Source organism: Pestalotiopsis fici (genome assembly GCF_000516985.1).
Source record: "Pestalotiopsis fici W106-1 unplaced genomic scaffold PFICI_Scf_14, whole genome shotgun sequence".
Lineage (NCBI taxonomy): Eukaryota > Fungi > Ascomycota > Sordariomycetes > Amphisphaeriales > Sporocadaceae > Pestalotiopsis > Pestalotiopsis fici.
In genome coordinates, this window is record NW_006917104.1 from 196486 (window position 1) to 212349 (window position 15864).

At 51.1% G+C, this 15864-nt stretch overlaps 7 protein-coding genes across 7 annotated transcripts; 3 read left to right on the top strand and 4 right to left on the bottom strand.

Moving 5' to 3' along the window:
• Positions 1-1093: 1093 nt before the first annotated feature.
• Positions 1094-2318, top strand: PFICI_14887 (uncharacterized protein; the record flags this gene model as incomplete). The annotated part of the gene is made up of 3 exons (XM_007843468.1): positions 1094-1352; positions 1405-1855; positions 1919-2318. 3 exons carry the CDS (start codon positions 1094-1096, stop codon positions 2316-2318), a joined length of 1110 nt encoding a protein of 369 aa, XP_007841659.1.
• Positions 2319-2952: 634 nt separating this feature from the next.
• PFICI_14888 (uncharacterized protein) lies at positions 2953-4576 on the top strand (the record flags this gene model as incomplete). The annotated part of the gene is made up of 3 exons (XM_007843469.1): positions 2953-3390; positions 3447-4120; positions 4174-4576. 3 exons carry the CDS (start codon positions 2953-2955, stop codon positions 4574-4576), a joined length of 1515 nt encoding a protein of 504 aa, XP_007841660.1.
• Positions 4577-5119: 543 nt separating this feature from the next.
• PFICI_14889 (Mitochondrial phosphate carrier protein) lies at positions 5120-6398 on the bottom strand (the record flags this gene model as incomplete). The annotated part of the gene is made up of 3 exons (XM_007843470.1): positions 5120-5504; positions 5560-5979; positions 6253-6398. 3 exons carry the CDS (start codon positions 6396-6398, stop codon positions 5120-5122), a joined length of 951 nt encoding a protein of 316 aa, XP_007841661.1.
• A 463-nt stretch (positions 6399-6861) lies between these two features.
• Positions 6862-7687, bottom strand: PFICI_14890 (uncharacterized protein; the record flags this gene model as incomplete). Its single annotated transcript, XM_007843471.1, has 3 exons — positions 6862-7128; positions 7196-7403; positions 7464-7687. 3 exons carry the CDS (start codon positions 7685-7687, stop codon positions 6862-6864), a joined length of 699 nt encoding a protein of 232 aa, XP_007841662.1.
• A 416-nt stretch (positions 7688-8103) lies between these two features.
• On the bottom strand, positions 8104-9309 carry PFICI_14891 (uncharacterized protein; the record flags this gene model as incomplete). Its single annotated transcript, XM_007843472.1, has 2 exons — positions 8104-8648; positions 8712-9309. The coding sequence occupies 2 exons, from the start codon at positions 9307-9309 to the stop codon at positions 8104-8106; spliced, it is 1143 nt and encodes a 380-aa protein (XP_007841663.1).
• A 774-nt stretch (positions 9310-10083) lies between these two features.
• Positions 10084-11741, top strand: PFICI_14892 (uncharacterized protein; the record flags this gene model as incomplete). Its single annotated transcript, XM_007843473.1, has 4 exons — positions 10084-10980; positions 11056-11184; positions 11241-11344; positions 11396-11741. The coding sequence occupies 4 exons, from the start codon at positions 10084-10086 to the stop codon at positions 11739-11741; spliced, it is 1476 nt and encodes a 491-aa protein (XP_007841664.1).
• Positions 11742-11926: 185 nt separating this feature from the next.
• Positions 11927-15393, bottom strand: PFICI_14893 (Bifunctional P-450:NADPH-P450 reductase; the record flags this gene model as incomplete). Its single annotated transcript, XM_007843474.1, has 6 exons — positions 11927-12602; positions 12658-12854; positions 12907-13458; positions 13513-14337; positions 14388-14423; positions 14476-15393. The coding sequence occupies 6 exons, from the start codon at positions 15391-15393 to the stop codon at positions 11927-11929; spliced, it is 3204 nt and encodes a 1067-aa protein (XP_007841665.1).
• Between the last annotated feature and the right edge of the window lie 471 nt (positions 15394-15864).

Here is a 15864-nt window from a genome sequence, read left to right on the forward strand (position 1 = left end):
CTGTGGACCATTTTTGGAGTTGAATGCTCTCTGATAGCCAGGGCTCACAAATACACCGCGTATGATTGGATTTCATAATGGCTTGGCAAAATGATCGTCGTTTTCAATTGCCATGGTATTTAGTAGGACGCGCAAGAACTAACCAGGGCCATGAATGTTCTGGACTCTGCATGAGATGCCACGGGAGGCAATGCCGGAGTGGCTATACCACACATCTTATGCACAATGCTAGAGGGTTTGTGTGGGTAGGCCTGGCTTCCTACGCTTGCCACGTTGTGTGCTCACAAAAGCTCCTATTGCAACATGGCAGGTTTACTGAAACTACTACTCTGCAGCCAAGAAAGATGTCCCCCCTGGGCCCCAAGGATACCCAGTCCAATCCGGAGAGTCGCCGAGGGAGTCTGCCGAAGAGTTGCGGCTCTTGTACCGGTGCCTCAGCCTTGGCGTTTACTCTATCCCCGGAAACTAAGCAAAGCCGCGTAAGCTCTCCCACTTCCCTAAGATCGCTGTAACTGTAATTCAACTACAGCCTCAGGGTCTTCCGGACGCCTACCCCGGAGTCGTCCAGTCTATCCGTCCACCAATCGTGAAGCCATTGTCAACGTTATTTGCAAAGCCTAATACCTTATTGGCGAGCTTAATGCCCCTAAACATTGTAAAAGTGGTCATCTCACTCTTGGTTCCATCCACAATGCCAACCCTTTTCAGTGGATTTTGCTATATGTCGCCTACAGAGGGCCGCGCAGACCCTTGTGTGAATCCTATGCCATCATGGGAATGGAATCTGTTTTGACAATCGTCATTAGATGTTTTCCTGGCGATTACAGGATTATGAGGGCGTCTAGCAATATGCAACCACGGCGGCTGTGGTGCCGTGGACTCACATGGTTGAGTTCCGAGCAACTTGTACAGGGACAATGATTTACAAGGTTGAGCATGAGCAGGATCGGTCACGATTCGAGTTCATGTTGAGAGGAACAAGTATAAAGTGACCCCGTCTCGCACGACTTGACGATTCCTCTGTTTTCTTACCCATCCCGCATTGGCTTCTCATTCCTTTACCTTTTCATTTGCACTTTTGCTTTCCAGCACCATGGTCAACTTCCGCAACTTGGCAGCCTCACTGGCCGCGGCCTCGGCCATTGGCTCCGTCGTTGCTCACCCTGGCGAGGTTCACACTCCCGAGGAGGTCAAGCGTGAAATCGCTGTCCACAAGGCCCAGCAGGTCAAGGCTCGCCGATCCCTGGCCGAGTGCGCCAACTCTCCTGCCGCCATTGCTCTCAAGGGGCGTGCCGTTGCCCGCCGTGCTGCCACTGCTCAGAAGCTCCGCGAGCAGCGTGGACTTACCAAGAGTAAGTGCAAGCCAGGAAGATGTTCCATGTATCACTGGCTAACATGTCCCAGAGTCTCTCCAGTCCAAGCGTGACCAGACTGCTTTGGAGCAGTGGAGCGCTGTTGACCATGATGTTTCCAGCACTGGATACACTCTGGACACTCCCCTCGCCACCATCTTTGACTCCAACTCGACCTGCGCTCTGGTCCCCGAGGTCACCATTGGTCCATACTTTGTCTCTGGCGAGCTGATTCGAACCGACATTACTGACGGCGAGTCTGGTGTTCCTCTGCACCTTGACCTTCAGTTTGTTGACACGTCGAGCTGCACTGCCGTCGAGGATCTCCTGATTGACATTTGGCACTGCAATGCCACTGGTGTCTACTCTGGTGTCTCTGCTTCGGGACAGGGCGGTCTCGACACGACCACTTTCCGTGGTGTTCAGGCTACCGACACTGACGGTGTTGCCCAATTCGACACCATTGTCCCTGGTCACTATACCGGCCGTGCTGTTCACATTCAGTAAGACTAGTCACTTTTCTTGTCATACACGGTAATGAATTTGCTGACGCGGCCCTACTATAGCCTTCTGGCCAGCGCCGACGACACTATCCTCTCCAACGACACTTATGAGGTCGGCTCTGTCCGCCACATTGGCCAGCTGTTCTTTGACCAGTCCCTCATCACCGAGGTCGAGGCCACTTCACCTTACAACACCAACACACAGTCCCTGACGGAGAACACCAGCGATGGCATCGCTGCCGAAGAGGCCACCTCCGACTACGACCCCTACGTCGACTACGTCCGCCTCGGCGACTCCATCGAGGATGGTCTTTTGGGCTTCATCACCGTCGGCATTGATACCTCTGCCGACTACATTGACTCGTACACTCCTGCTGCTCACTACGAGGAGGGCGGTGGCGTCGACACTGGAAACAGCGGTGGCGGTGGTGGTGGTGGCGGCGGTCCTCCTTCTCGCAAGTAGATGGATCAAACGTTTTGATTCATTGCAGAATGACGTGATCTTTACAGGACAGGGTACCTAGGTGGTGAGATGTTCCTGTGAGGGACGAAAACAAAACTGTATATTTACTTTCTTGTCCATAGCTTTCCAAAGCAATACTGTCGTTACCGCCCATGAGTTCTCCGCATATTTAGTATGCAATGTGAAAGCAAACCGGCAAAGTTTTTGATTGTTTTCAAGACTGGCTCGAGTTGTATTATGACGTCAGCCGCAGCTTGTCTTTGATGAACATCTACCTGCGTAGCTAGCCCCTTTCTGATTGATCATGGTCCTGAGCTCATTCCGTGATTCCTCTTTGGGAGGGTTTGTGGAGTGTATAGTCTCGAATTAAGCGAGCCCCGATTTTGTTTCCACGAATCAGCACCGATTCTGAGGACTATTACCCAAACACCACTTCAAAGCCATATCATAAATGATTGAAACAATGGAAAATGTAGGGCTGCTACTGCGCGGGGACTTGGAAATATTCTCCGAGCCGATTTCTAATTTCTTGGCGCACGAATGTCAAATTCATTTCACGACCGAGCACATGTTGGCGTTCCTGTGAAAGCCGTAGACTTGTTTGTATACTTGAACAAGAAGCCGAGTGACAATGATGGCCTTCAAGACGTTAATCACATTCGGATTCCTGGCCGCGACCGCGCTGGGCGTGTATCCCTTGGCGCGACAAGATGATGAGCCCTCACTTCCTGACCGTCAGCCATTTGGATTCGCAGAGCAAGTTACCGGTGGCGGGAATGGCACAGTATACATTGTGGAAAGCATGATGGATCTACGGACAGCTCTGACTGCCGCGGAGCCACGAACTGTCTATGTCAAGGGAGAAATCAAGGGCAATCAAATCAATGAGTCCACGTACGGAGACTGTCAATTGTACATCGATACGAGCAGCGTTCCACAGTACAACTTTACCCTGTACGTCATGTCCTTGAACTCGACGTATACAGATTCCGTCAAGGCAGCTGTTGCTGCCAATGAGACCTTTGAAGGACGAAATGCTACCGAGTATCTGGCGCTTCTCAACAAGCAGAATGTAAGCATGGAAATCCTGCCTGGTATTGAACACGGGTTAATTGCTCGTAAATCTAGGGATGGCGCGGAACAGCGCAAAACGTTCAAAAGTCGTGGGAATCCATCGGCGTCGAGGGAAATCTCACCTTGATCGGCTGGGACTCGGATGCATTCCTCAATGGTGTCTCCCTTGTCTTCAACGTCCAGTCCAACATTATCATTCGCAACCTGCGCATGGTCCCACCCCGAGACTGCTTTCCAGCTCCAGAGACATATCCAAACAGCTGGAATGCGCGTTATGATGCCATCAGCGTGGTGACCTCCAATCTCATGTGGATCGATGGCAACATTTTCGAAGACGGTACATCGGCTGTGGCTCCGGAAGAGTTCATCTGGGGATGGCAGGTTGACCGGTACGACGGTCTGGTTGATGTCGAAGATGGAACAGACAACATGACCTTTTCTCACAATATTGTCGCCAACCACCATAAAAGCCTCTTATGGGGAGGAGGAGAAAAGGAAGGGCCCAGAGATATTGGCAAGATGCATTTTACAGTCTACGGCAATCACTTTGTCAACTCTCTCAGCCGCAACCCTTTAATGAGGTTTGGTACCTTTTACATTACCAACAATGTGTTTAGCAACTATAACAACAAGGAACCGTTGTTTGACTCTACGTCGACCGCATCATTGCATCGAAGGAATGATACTTATACACCCGACTTTCAGTACAACATGGGTATCTATAACATGTAAGTCGGTTGCATTACACTCAAGGCATATACCGAGTCTGACTGCTGCACAGGTCGTCCGTGCTTGTATCGGGCAACTACTTTGATCAGTCTGGTTCGGATCCAGATGATCAGACTCGCATCTTTACCTTTAACGACCTGGCCACGCCAGAACTTCCCGCTACCTTTTGCTCGCCGCCCGACTTGTCAGCCGACCAAGCCGCGCTCTATCCGCAGCTGGGCAATCTGACACAGCTTGCTTCGTCGTTCAATGGCCAGCCTGTGAACCTGACAGACAATGTCTTTCAGACATTCGAGTATTACATCAACTCCAAGACGGACTCGGTCGCAGGCGGTCTCGTGGAAGGCTGTGCCAATTTCGAGGCACAGGCTTTGCCTCAAACCTTCACAACTTCAGATGAGGTATTGGACTATGTGACCAGTAATGCCGGGCAGCTTGGTCGCACTACGCCTTGACGCAAAGCCAAGCGAACCCCCAATGTATATTGGCAATGGCATCATGTCATCACCCCGGTTCTGTATGGTTAGATACAACACCTGGTCTTATTACAGCAATTGTCAATGCAGACGTGAATCTAAAATGGATTAAAACAGATCTATTGTACAACCTCCAAAGTAAAAGTGACTCCCTCCAACTGCTTCTAGTCTGTGATTCTATGCTCTATGCATGGAAGCCGTGTGGAAATGTTGGAATATTGCCCAACTCTCCGGCAGAAACTCTAGAGGCGCATACAATGCTTGCAAGGAGAAAACCTGCAAACCCATCCTACGCCCAGTCTAAATGCATCAAGAACAAGACAAAGAAAAGCATCCTCTCAAAGCAGCCTGGACGTTATGCTGCCATCGAATTGAGAAGCCGGGGGTGATGACGCGTGGCAGTCCCAGCAGCGCCTTGTTCATATCAGGCGTACCAGTAAGGTCGTCGTATTATCTTATCAGTCGATTACATCCTCTTCACCATTGCGCGTCCCCTTGAGCTGTGGATTGCCGTGAAATAGCTTATTTGCCGATCTCGACACCACCGGTGGCACCAAGAGCCTTCTTAATGTCACCGTAGATGGCGAACTGACCGGCGGTCAGGGTACCAACCATGACCAGACGGGCACCGATACCACCGTACGAGCCCTTGAGACCAAGCTCCTTGGCAATCTTGATCAGACGGCTGGTGGTGCCCTCACCGGGCAGACCCTTGGTCTTGTTGATCTTGGACAGCATGGTGTCGGCGGGCTGGGAAACGAGAGCGGCGGCGAAACCGGCAATCAGACCAGAGCCCAGGTTGACAACGGTCTGCTGGCCGTCGGAGAGGGTGTTCTTGGGGTACTTGCGGAAGACGGCCTCGGCAACCTTTTCGTACACGACAAACTTGGCCATGGTGTAGGGAATCCTAAATGACGAGTTAGCTTTGCGGTTTTCAGTAGGCGTTGCTTGTCTAGACGTACTGCTTGAACAGGATGGGACCGAATCCGGCGTAAAAGGCACCGGCACCCTCGTTCTTCAGCATCTTGCCGAAACCAGAGACGAGACCGCTGGCGTAGGTAGGCTCGGAAACGAGACGGATACGGGTAGCCTCAAGAGGGCACAGGGCAATGTCGGCAAAGAACTCGGCGCAGGCAGAGGAGGCGAGGTAGACGAGAGTGCGGTTGTTGGAGGCAGTCTCGTAGCCAAGGGTGTTAATGGCCTGCTGCTTGAACAGTTCGTAACCACCGAACTTGAAGGCGCCCTGGAGGAAGTAACCGGCAAAGGTAGGACCGGCACCGGTCAGGAGAGCGCCAGCACCCTCATTCTGGATGACCTGCTTGAAGCCACCGATCATACCCCGGTTGTAGGTCTGGGGGTCGAGCTGAATTCTTGTCTTGACGCTGGAAAGAGAAGCATGTTAGCGACGTGGGCTCGAAGCGAATGATTATGGCGTCATGCGTGAAAGAGTCGCGTCGCTGCCGCGTCCATTGAGCAGAGGCGGACAAGAAATCATCGCGACCTGCCAATGATTGATGGACGCGTTGGCTTGATGACCAAGACTCCCGAGCCGTGGCCGGGCTTTTCCCAAGTTTCAACATCAAGGCGAGGAATTGGCAGACGCGGTGCTGACGGGCGCGGGCGCGTTCGTATGATTGAAATAACATGATACGTACACATCGACGGGGGTGAGACCACCGTGGGTGATGGAGCAGCAGATGGCACCAGCAAGGGCGAATCTAGAGTAGAGAGCGAGACCGGTAGGCTTCTCGGGGGTGTTGGCCTTGACGGTCTCAACGGCAGCTTCAATCTTGCCAGACATTTTGACGGAAGTGAGAGGATGCGATGAGAATTGACAAAAAAAGACTGAGTGGAGAGTTGACGACAGAGAAAGAAGTCGTCGGCGCGCAAGGGAAACAGAGGATGGTCAATGGACAAGAATCCTCGTAATGAAAATGGAGGTTGTAAGTAGAAACTTTTTTGTTTTTGTTAGTTGCGGCTTTTTGAAAGAGACGGGCTGGAAAACTTGACACTGCTTGGATCGCCACTAGAGCCTTTAGTTACTCTCAATTCACCGCATGCTTTGAGTTCTGCCGGCGTTGCCGATACTTGAACTTTTAGCTCTAGTAGGAGAATGCCGATGTGCTGATGCCGAAAACGTCACAACACCGCTTCCGACTGATCAAAGACCGCCTGCGCGTCCGAGAGGCAAACTGACAATGGCAATGACTATAACATGAACACGTGACAAGATTGCACTTTTGCTCATCTTGGTCATTCTCCAATCATTTCCCCGCCTGAAGCGCGGCTGTCCCTATCCGTTGTAGGTCCTCAGTGGTTAGGGGTTCCGTCTCGAACCCATTTGCAATCTGATGCAGCATACCCGCAGCGATTTCCACGAGCGACAGGCTAGGAAACATATTCGTGACTCGCAAAAAACCGCCTAGGACCGTGTGCAGCACACCGTCACCAATAATCAGGCCTGGCTTTGCAACGGCCGCTTCCCAGCCGTTTTTGGCGGCATACTCGAGAACCATGTTTTCTGTTTGACCCTAATATCACTCGCATCAGTCTTGAGCCCCTATGAGAGGAGAAATACTGGAAGTATAGTCATCTTACGCGCATCAGGCCATAGTCGGCCATGAAACGGGGCTTCTGGGTCTGATCTCTCGGTGCCGCAGCGCCGCTCATGTAAAGAAAGCGAAATGGCTTGTTGACGCCGGCCTCTTGTATGGCTTCCATACCAGTCAAGGTGTTACTCTGGCAGACTCTCTTCACCTCATCCCAAGGCAACGACCGCGATCTCATTGGCGTTATGGCCACTGTCCTAATGTGCAACAAGATCAGTATTGCTCGTCACTCGGTCCATATTGTTGAAATAACCTACCAGATGCAGCCATCCGCGTCTGCTAGCTCCTGCTTCACGTCTTCTGAATACTCGCCATAGTCTTTAATAATAACATTCTTTAGTCTGCTCTGGTCGATGCCTTCTTCAAGGTCCAAGGGTTTACGAGATAGTGCAACGATGGAGGTGAATTGATTCGATTGCAAGGCTTGACGGACCACTGCAGAACCCACGAGTCCAGTTGCGCCGGCGATGATGACCTTCATATCGACTACCTGGCTTCTAAAAGGAGTAGGTGCTTGACTACCTAATTAGACGCGTTGTCAAGACGAGTGTTTCGTGGAAAAGAAAGGTTCAAAGTGGAATATTGTAATCCAAGGTCTCTCTTAGAAAAAGAAAAGAATTGATACGCAAGTCAATGAGGCATGTTCTGGCAGACGCTGTTGATAAATACAAATATCAATGGCGGTTTCGCATGGAACAGCGCTTAGCCCCGAGGACAGGCCTGAGCAATTGACGGACGGCGTTAGCTGCATGACAGTCTGACGGGGGAACAATTGGCCCGGCGCTGCGGCACGGAAAAGGCGAATCGCGAGCAATCCTGCAAATCCTCAGAATGTTCTGTTATAACCCAAGTACTAGCTCAAATCTATCAACTTCCACCTTTGGCAGAACAACAACTTTACAGCTCCCAACCGGCAGACTTTGCGATTCTTTCCAACAAGCGATGGGTCTTTGTTGCTGACTCGAATGTCGCCTCTAGCCCTTGGCCTTCAGCAAAGCTTTGGTACAGCCTGGCAGTATTGGTTCCGGGCTGCTCTACCATGGAAGCCGGTGAAGTGTCAAGGTCTTTCAAATCAATCTCCTGAAAACCAGTTTCCTTGCCCTTCTTCAGCCTCAGTGACCAGTCACTAGATCTCCCGTGCAATCCAAACTGCCAATGTCTTTCCGGTGCTGTAAGCACCAACTCCCCATCGGTTCCTGTAATGATCCAGCGAAACCCAACTTCATCGGCAGCTGCCTTGGGCTTCCTGAGAGACAAGGAAGATACAGCACCATTGAGCAATATTCCTTGAACAAATATATGATCAGGAGATGACTTGGCATGTGCCGGGTCGAGCACCTCGCCAGTGGAGGGGTCGATGACGGGCACCGTGGTGTACTGTGACTTGAGCAGACCTTGGACGTCGGAAAAATCTCCCAAGACATGAACAAAGGTGTCGAGGACTATTGATCATTAAAGTTAGCTCCTTTTTCTTTTTGACATGGACTGGCAAATCAGAGTCTCACGGTGTCCGAAGAATATGGTGAATTCATTCCCACCGCTCTTGAAGTCGAGGTAATACTCGGCGCCATGAGGCCACATGTCGACGGGTACAGTGGCGGTACTGGCCGTGAAGACCGAGCTGACGATTCTCCCAATCTTATTGGAAGCAAGGACCTCCTTGAGCTTTAATATAGCGGGATCGGCTCGTGCCTGGAGTCCGACAATGGTTCGCACATTGTTTGCCGTTGCCAGTCGGGTTAGTTCTTCTGCCTCGGCGATCGATGCACCAAGTGGCCACTCCACAAAGATGTCTTTCCCTTTTTCCAGGGCTGGCTTGGCTAGGTAAAAGTGCTTTGCAACGTTTACACTGACGACAACGAGGTCGACATCGGGATCAGCTGCGATTTCGTCGGGCGAACCATATGCTTTGGTCTCAGCGGGCAAGCCGTGGTGCTCAATGGATCTTTTGGCCGAAGCTACGGTGGAATTTGCGACAGCGACAATCTCGTAATCGGCAAGGGCCTGGATTGGTCGAAGATGAGCCGTTATCCCCCATGTGCCGGCAGTCATGGGCTGCGTATTTGTACTCAATCCAATGAGACCAACACGAATCTTGGCCATTTTTGGTGAAGCTTGTGGAATATCTGTCTTGAAAGTAGGTATAAAGGTGATGCGATGAATCGAAGTGTACAGAGATGGACTTGAATACCATGGCTTCAAGTCCATCTTATATATTCTTAAATTCTCGGCGAGTGACCGGTACTCTACATCACAATTGTCTACTTGACAGGAGAGCACGACTTGCAAAGTCCGCGCACTCCGCGCAACTCCGCTGGCACAGCTCCGGATCATGAATAGGATCTGTCGATGCGACAACACCTGATTATTTTCTCGGATTGCATTCAGTACTCCTCAAGTACCCAAGTTATTGCGAAAAGTATATGGTTACTGCCAAATGACATGCGATGCCGCATGGCTATTACTCGAGGTTCAAAATATGAGCAGGGCAATTCATCAAGATGGATTAGTGCAGTATGCCCTTTCAAGAGTAAATATCGGATCTCGGCCGTCCACTGCATTACCAGTAAATTGAAAAAAAAATCCACCATGACGGAATCTTGGGACTCTTTTTCTTATTATGAGAAAGTTGGAGAATCGGCCGGCTTGTTATTACAACTACTGGCATCTATAGCGTGATTCTGTGAGCATGGTACCGGGACCCACTTGAACTCCGGCGCTAAATGGTGATTTGATGAGTTCCGGTCTGCTTAGAAATCGACATTCAGCGACTTGATGAGGCAGCATTGATGCTGGTTGCAGCTGCAGAGGTGACTCTATCGAATGAACATATTGACCGGATTTACTTGCAAACACTATTGACGACACATTTTGAAAATGCCCATTTCGCGACGGAAATCATGCTTCGAGTGTCGTGCCGCCAAGGCTCGTTGTAGCCGGGACCCAAACTGCTTCCGGTGTGTGGAACGCGGACTGAACTGCGACTATATGTTACCGCGGCCCACTCCATATTCCCGGCCGGCGGATGATACCCCCCCTCAAACCGGCTACATACGGCCGGGGAATGTGGATCAAGCGACCGTTTCCAATGAAGTACCTCTGCCGGCGGGCAATCCCACAAGTTCCTTTGACGTCGACCCCGAGCTCCCTCTAGAGCAATGGCCCAGCAGTGGGTGGCTGAGGGATAGTCCACTTGGCTCAGAACTTGGTGATTTGTGGCAGGAAGCCCCGACTCCCTTGATGCCAATGGGAGACTCATCTCAGAGAATCACTTCACAATTACTCGAAATGATAAATGAGGACCAGCCTGATTCTCGATTTGCGTGCTTTAAAGACTTGGACCAGCAGCAGCCGAGTCCTTTTGCGCAAATGGTCAATACACAGCTGGATGAGTCTAGCTTTGGCCGCAATCACGTATTTTCGATCCTTGGGAACAAATGTCGCACAGTATCCGGCACCCAGTTTGACATGCTGGCAAAGCCCAAGAGGGCAATCACCAGCAGCTCATTCCTAACGACACAGGTACTATTGAGTCAAGTCAGAGAGTATCCCAGCATGCTGCTGAGCGAGCGGTTACCTCCATTCATTTATCCCGACTGCGTCTTGAACGGTCAGCGCACAGACGCATGCATTGAAAACGGAATGCATGTTTGTCTGCCAAAGCCGTTGGCGATTTGTGCTACTGTAGTACAATTGTCATCCTCGAGGAACCGACAAAATAGCTCCTTTGTCACAAAGATTATCCTAGAAGAGCAGGGACGTCTAATGGATGGAGTAGGTTCAAACTTTTGCGTCTGGCCCCATGTTTGTTGGTGTTACCTCGAGTCTGACTCTTATTGAACACCTCAGGTCGAATCATTCGACACCGCGGCTCTCTTGGCAGCGACTCAAGCAAGCATGATATATGTTCTCCTTCAAGCTCAGCGCGCTTCCTCAGCCTCCAGGGATGAGCTCAAATTCATGATTAGCTGTCTTGTTGTAAGAAATCTCTGATTTGACTCTGCAATGGTTGGAGACTCACAGCTGCTTGGCAGGATCTACTCAGTCGCCTGCACGAGTCGAGTATATACCAGTCTGATATTTACTCAATCAAACCATTAAATGAACGAGAGTGGGCATTGCTTGAAAGCGTCCGAAGGTTTGTCTGGTTCCCTCAATTCTAAATGCAAGCCTCTCTAACCCATCACAGGCTGGCGGGTTTGCTGTTTGTGATTGAAATCGTTCTTGGGGTCGTGTTCGGACGAACCGACACGGCAAATTGTCCAGGCTTTGCCAATATTCCCTTGCCTTGCCCAAAGAACCTATGGGACTATGAAAGTAAAACATCATGGCCTTATAGAGTCTCAAGGTACACGAAATCTAGGTCAAGTGGAAGCCATCCAACCATATCCGATCTTGTCGCTGCCTCAAATTCGAGCGCAGATCTGCAGACCATTCCCCTCGAGAATCAAACGTTTGGAAAAGTAGTCGAGTGGTGCCAGGCTCTGGACGATCTCGGAACACTTGTCTGGATGGCCGTCTTGCTTGACAACTAATTGTCTGCAATCAAGGCTGTCTTGAGTGAACATGTAGGCATCTAGTAGATACCTTTGTCACGGCTTTTGAAGCTAGTGCGTACATTCTACATTTAAAGATTCTTATGCTTCTTATCCGTAATACCAGTACAAACGCCTGCCTGTCCCAAAGATGCTAAATGCTGCCAATTCCAGAATACGACTACTTAATCGAACACATCTGTTGCATATCGTTCGTTTCTCAGCTCAATCCACCACTTTCGAGCCTCTTCTTCAGATGCCTCGACTCCATCCAGCTCCCAACCTCTGACGCGCAGCTTGATGGCAACCTCCTCGACCGCAGCGCCAACCTTTCTAGACCCACACACGAATAGTTTGGCATTGTTCCTCCACATTTCGGCAATATCTTTCCTGTCGTCCCACATGGCATCTTGGACATACTTGTGCCCATTGCTCTTATCTGGGGTGCGAGAGAAGGCATACTTGACCGTGACCGCGCCAATCTTTTCCCACTGCGAAAGCTCCTCGGGGTACAGGTCATCGCGACCCGGTTCTCTGCACCCAAAGTACAGCGTCAAGGGTGCCACCTTGCGCCCAGCCTCGATGAGAGCTGCGCGCTCCTGAATGAAGCCTCTGAATGGAGCCAAGCCCGTGCCGGCTGCCACGCAGATCACGGGAGTCTTTTCGGGATCTTGAGGAAGGTGAAACGACGAGTGCGATGGCCTGACTGACACGTGAAGTTTGTCGCCGGGCTGGAGGCTGTTGAGGTATGATGTGGCGACGCCGACGTGTTTGCCTTGGCCTGATTTGGAGGGCTCCTCAAGCAGGGAAAATGTGAGGGTCACGTTGCGCGAGTTCCAAAGTGGTGACGAGGAAATGGAGCTGAACATTATTAGCAGGAGTCCTCGGTTGATTAAGAGGAATAGGAATAGCTCACTATTGCCTAACTCTCATGGGCGGCAAGCAAGCAAGGAATGAACCCAGTGGTAGCTTGACAGACGGGTACTGCTCCAGGAGGTCCAAGATGGACACCTTTTTATCAGAAACAGCCTCTTCAAATGACTCTGTAGCAAGTTTCTTCAATGCAGACTTGTCGTTTTCATCATTGGTTGCTTCCGAGAGAGCAAGAATGTTCTAATCGTTGGTCAGTACAAGGAATAGATTTTGTTGCAAGCACAGTACGCACCCTCTTGGTAGCAGGCTGCGCCAACTCGACGTAGGCACCAAATATGGTGCTCGCTGGGAGTGATGCATTGGTCGGCAGAGGAACATGACCGCCTGTCTCGATAGTGAGGTGCGAGTCCCACGGAAGCTCAAACTTTCTCATGACACGTGCCACAGTCTCCCTCGGGTTGATGGGCAGCACAGCCAGGTAATCTCCTGCCCGGTATGAAGTTTCGGACGGAAGCTTAATCTCGATATGCTTCTTCAATGGCTCGCCCTCTGCAGTCAACAAGCGGGTCGAGACAACCTCGGCCTCTTCTACATCGGCACGCAGGGCTGAAGTGCGAGGGGTCGACACTGAAACCTTGAGTGAGAGGCCTTGCTTGCCAGACTCTTGGTCAGTCGTTGTACCGTATTCCTTGGTCAGCGCTGGCCATAGGACATTGTCTTCCCAGGTCTCGAATGCGACAAACATGTCACCTTCACCAGCGTCAGCAGTGCCCATGCTTGCCAATCGACGTCCACCATTCTCGGTTATCTTTTCGTCGACCAGGTTTGGAATACGATAAAAGGTCTAGATTTGAAGATTAGCTTTCTTCAGTAATTGGCAGCCAAAAAGGTCACTTACCGATGCCCAGTCGCGGTGACCGCATCCGAACACGGCATACGAGACGCCCTTTAGTGTCGACTTGTCTTCGATGCTCTCGAGGTACGAGACCAGGTGTCGTGCATTGTCTGGAGCTTGACCCTCGTATGAAGCGGTGACGATAATGACTGGCTGGTCTGTGGGGAGATTTCCATTTGCTGCAGTGTCCATGCAATCGAGGGTGGTTGCTGTGAAACCATGCTGGGAGGCGTCGGCAGCAATTCGATGGGCCATTGCCTCGCATGTACCACTGTTGGAGCCATACAAGACTGTCATGGGCTTGCCTTGACCAGCACCCTGGACAGCTGCTGCAGCCTTGGCCTCTGCAGCCTGAGTCTCATCGGGCCCATGCCCGGCCAATCTCCTTTCCAGCGTTGTGGGTGTCAGGCCATCGCGCAAACTGGCTCGCATGTGGAATCCCAGTGGCTTGATAGTCAAGGTCTGCTTGTATGCAATGTTGTAACTTGGGTCGTCCATGACAAAGTTAAAGTTCTGGAGGAGCATGGCCATCACCAATAGAGCCTCCTGCCAGGCAAAAGGACGGCCGATGCAGCCTCGAACACCGTTGCCAAAGGGCTTCCAGGCGTTCTTTGGAAGCTTCTCAAACTTTCCATCGAGCATGCGCTCAGGCTTGAACTCGGCTGCATCTTCTCCGTAAACCTTTGGATCCAGATGCGACTTTTTGATCATCATTGCAATTTGATCATCCTTTGACACTGCATACTTTCCTCCAAGAAGTGTGTCCTCGGTTGGGCTCACCACAATCATTGTGATGGGTGACTGTATTCGCAGAGTCTCGCGCAAAATCTGTCGTTGATCAGCAGAGGACGCAGTGATAAAATCAAGAAAATACCTACAGCAGAGATATAGGGCAATTTTGACATGTGTTCAACCTATAGGAGACGTCAGCATTTGCTCTGATTGGCTACAACATGTGCAACCGACCTTGATTGGGCCCTTTCCAATAACGCTGTCAACCTCTTGTTGGGCTTTGCGATATTCATCTGGGTTTCTCAACAACTCGTAAAAAGCAAATGACAATAGTCCCGAAGTCGTTTCATGGCCGGCAATGAGAAAGGTGATCAGGTTATCGACAATGGACTGGTCAGTCATGTGGACTCCTGACCGCGGATCCGCTCCTTTGAGCATGGCAGCAAGCAAGTCTTTTCGGTCGCTCTCGCCAGCCTTTCTCTCCTCAAGCACCTCAAAGGCGGTCTTGCGGAGAACTTCGATATCGGAGAAGAACTTGGCCTCCTGATTCTTGTAGAACCAGGCCGGCAGAGGGGGCCGCCGTGTTCTCGTGCCAGCTTCGGCAAGAAAGTCACCCATGGCGTCAATAAATGGGTGGAGCTGGTTGGTGTAAAAGCTGTTGAAACGGAAACCCATGGCGCACAACGCTAGGGTATCCAGCGTCAACCTTGTGAAATCATCGGTAACCAGGAGCGGCGTTGACGGGCCGTAGCGAGCCCATTTCATGGTCAGCTGAATAGCAATGTCGTGCATTTCGTCAAACATGCCGCGAATGCTCAAGGGACCAAAGGCCGGCATGAGAACTCGGTGCGCAATGCCCCAGTTGGGCTCCTCGAGCTTTGCAGTAAAGAGGCCATCATTGACACCATTTCTGATCTGTTTCAGAACGCTGCCGGGTATCTTTTTGAATCGCTTCTCATCGCACAGCTCGTCGACCAGAGCATGCGTCGACACGACTATGAGTTTTGATCCTGGAAACTGAAGACGGTATATCTCGCCGTATTTGTCTGCAAGGCTCATGAACGAGCCAAGTGGAAACTCTTGGTCAACTGTGCCAACGTGACCCAGCAGTGGTAGAGCCGGTGGCTCTGGGATAGGAACAACCTCTGCCATGGCTGTGTTGATGAGGCTATATGTGTTTAGGTTTCAGGCTGTATCAACAAACCAAACCTGCAGTTATTGTACGAGGCGACGGGCCTGATTATATACTCGACGTTACGTACCTACACAGGTCATAGTTGACATCGTCAGTGGCTAAAAGAGTGGGACGCCGAGGATGATCGGTCGAGGCGGAAGCACGGCAGTACCAGGTACGCATGCCCTAATTAATGCCGCCCACGGCATTGGCTGGGGCCCGGAACATAGGGGTTCACGGTGGTCTTATGGAGCAAGCTTGCCTATAGAAAAGATACGTTAGGCAAGCATCCATGACTTTCATCTCTCCTTGCCCAACGGAGACCGAGTCATGGAGCAAATGCCAGAATAGAGGCTGTACAAAGTAATCAGGAGGATGAACCGGGAATTACTGAATTCCGTTGCCTGTTGTGCATGCACTACGTTGGTTGTAGGTACTGTAGCCACACG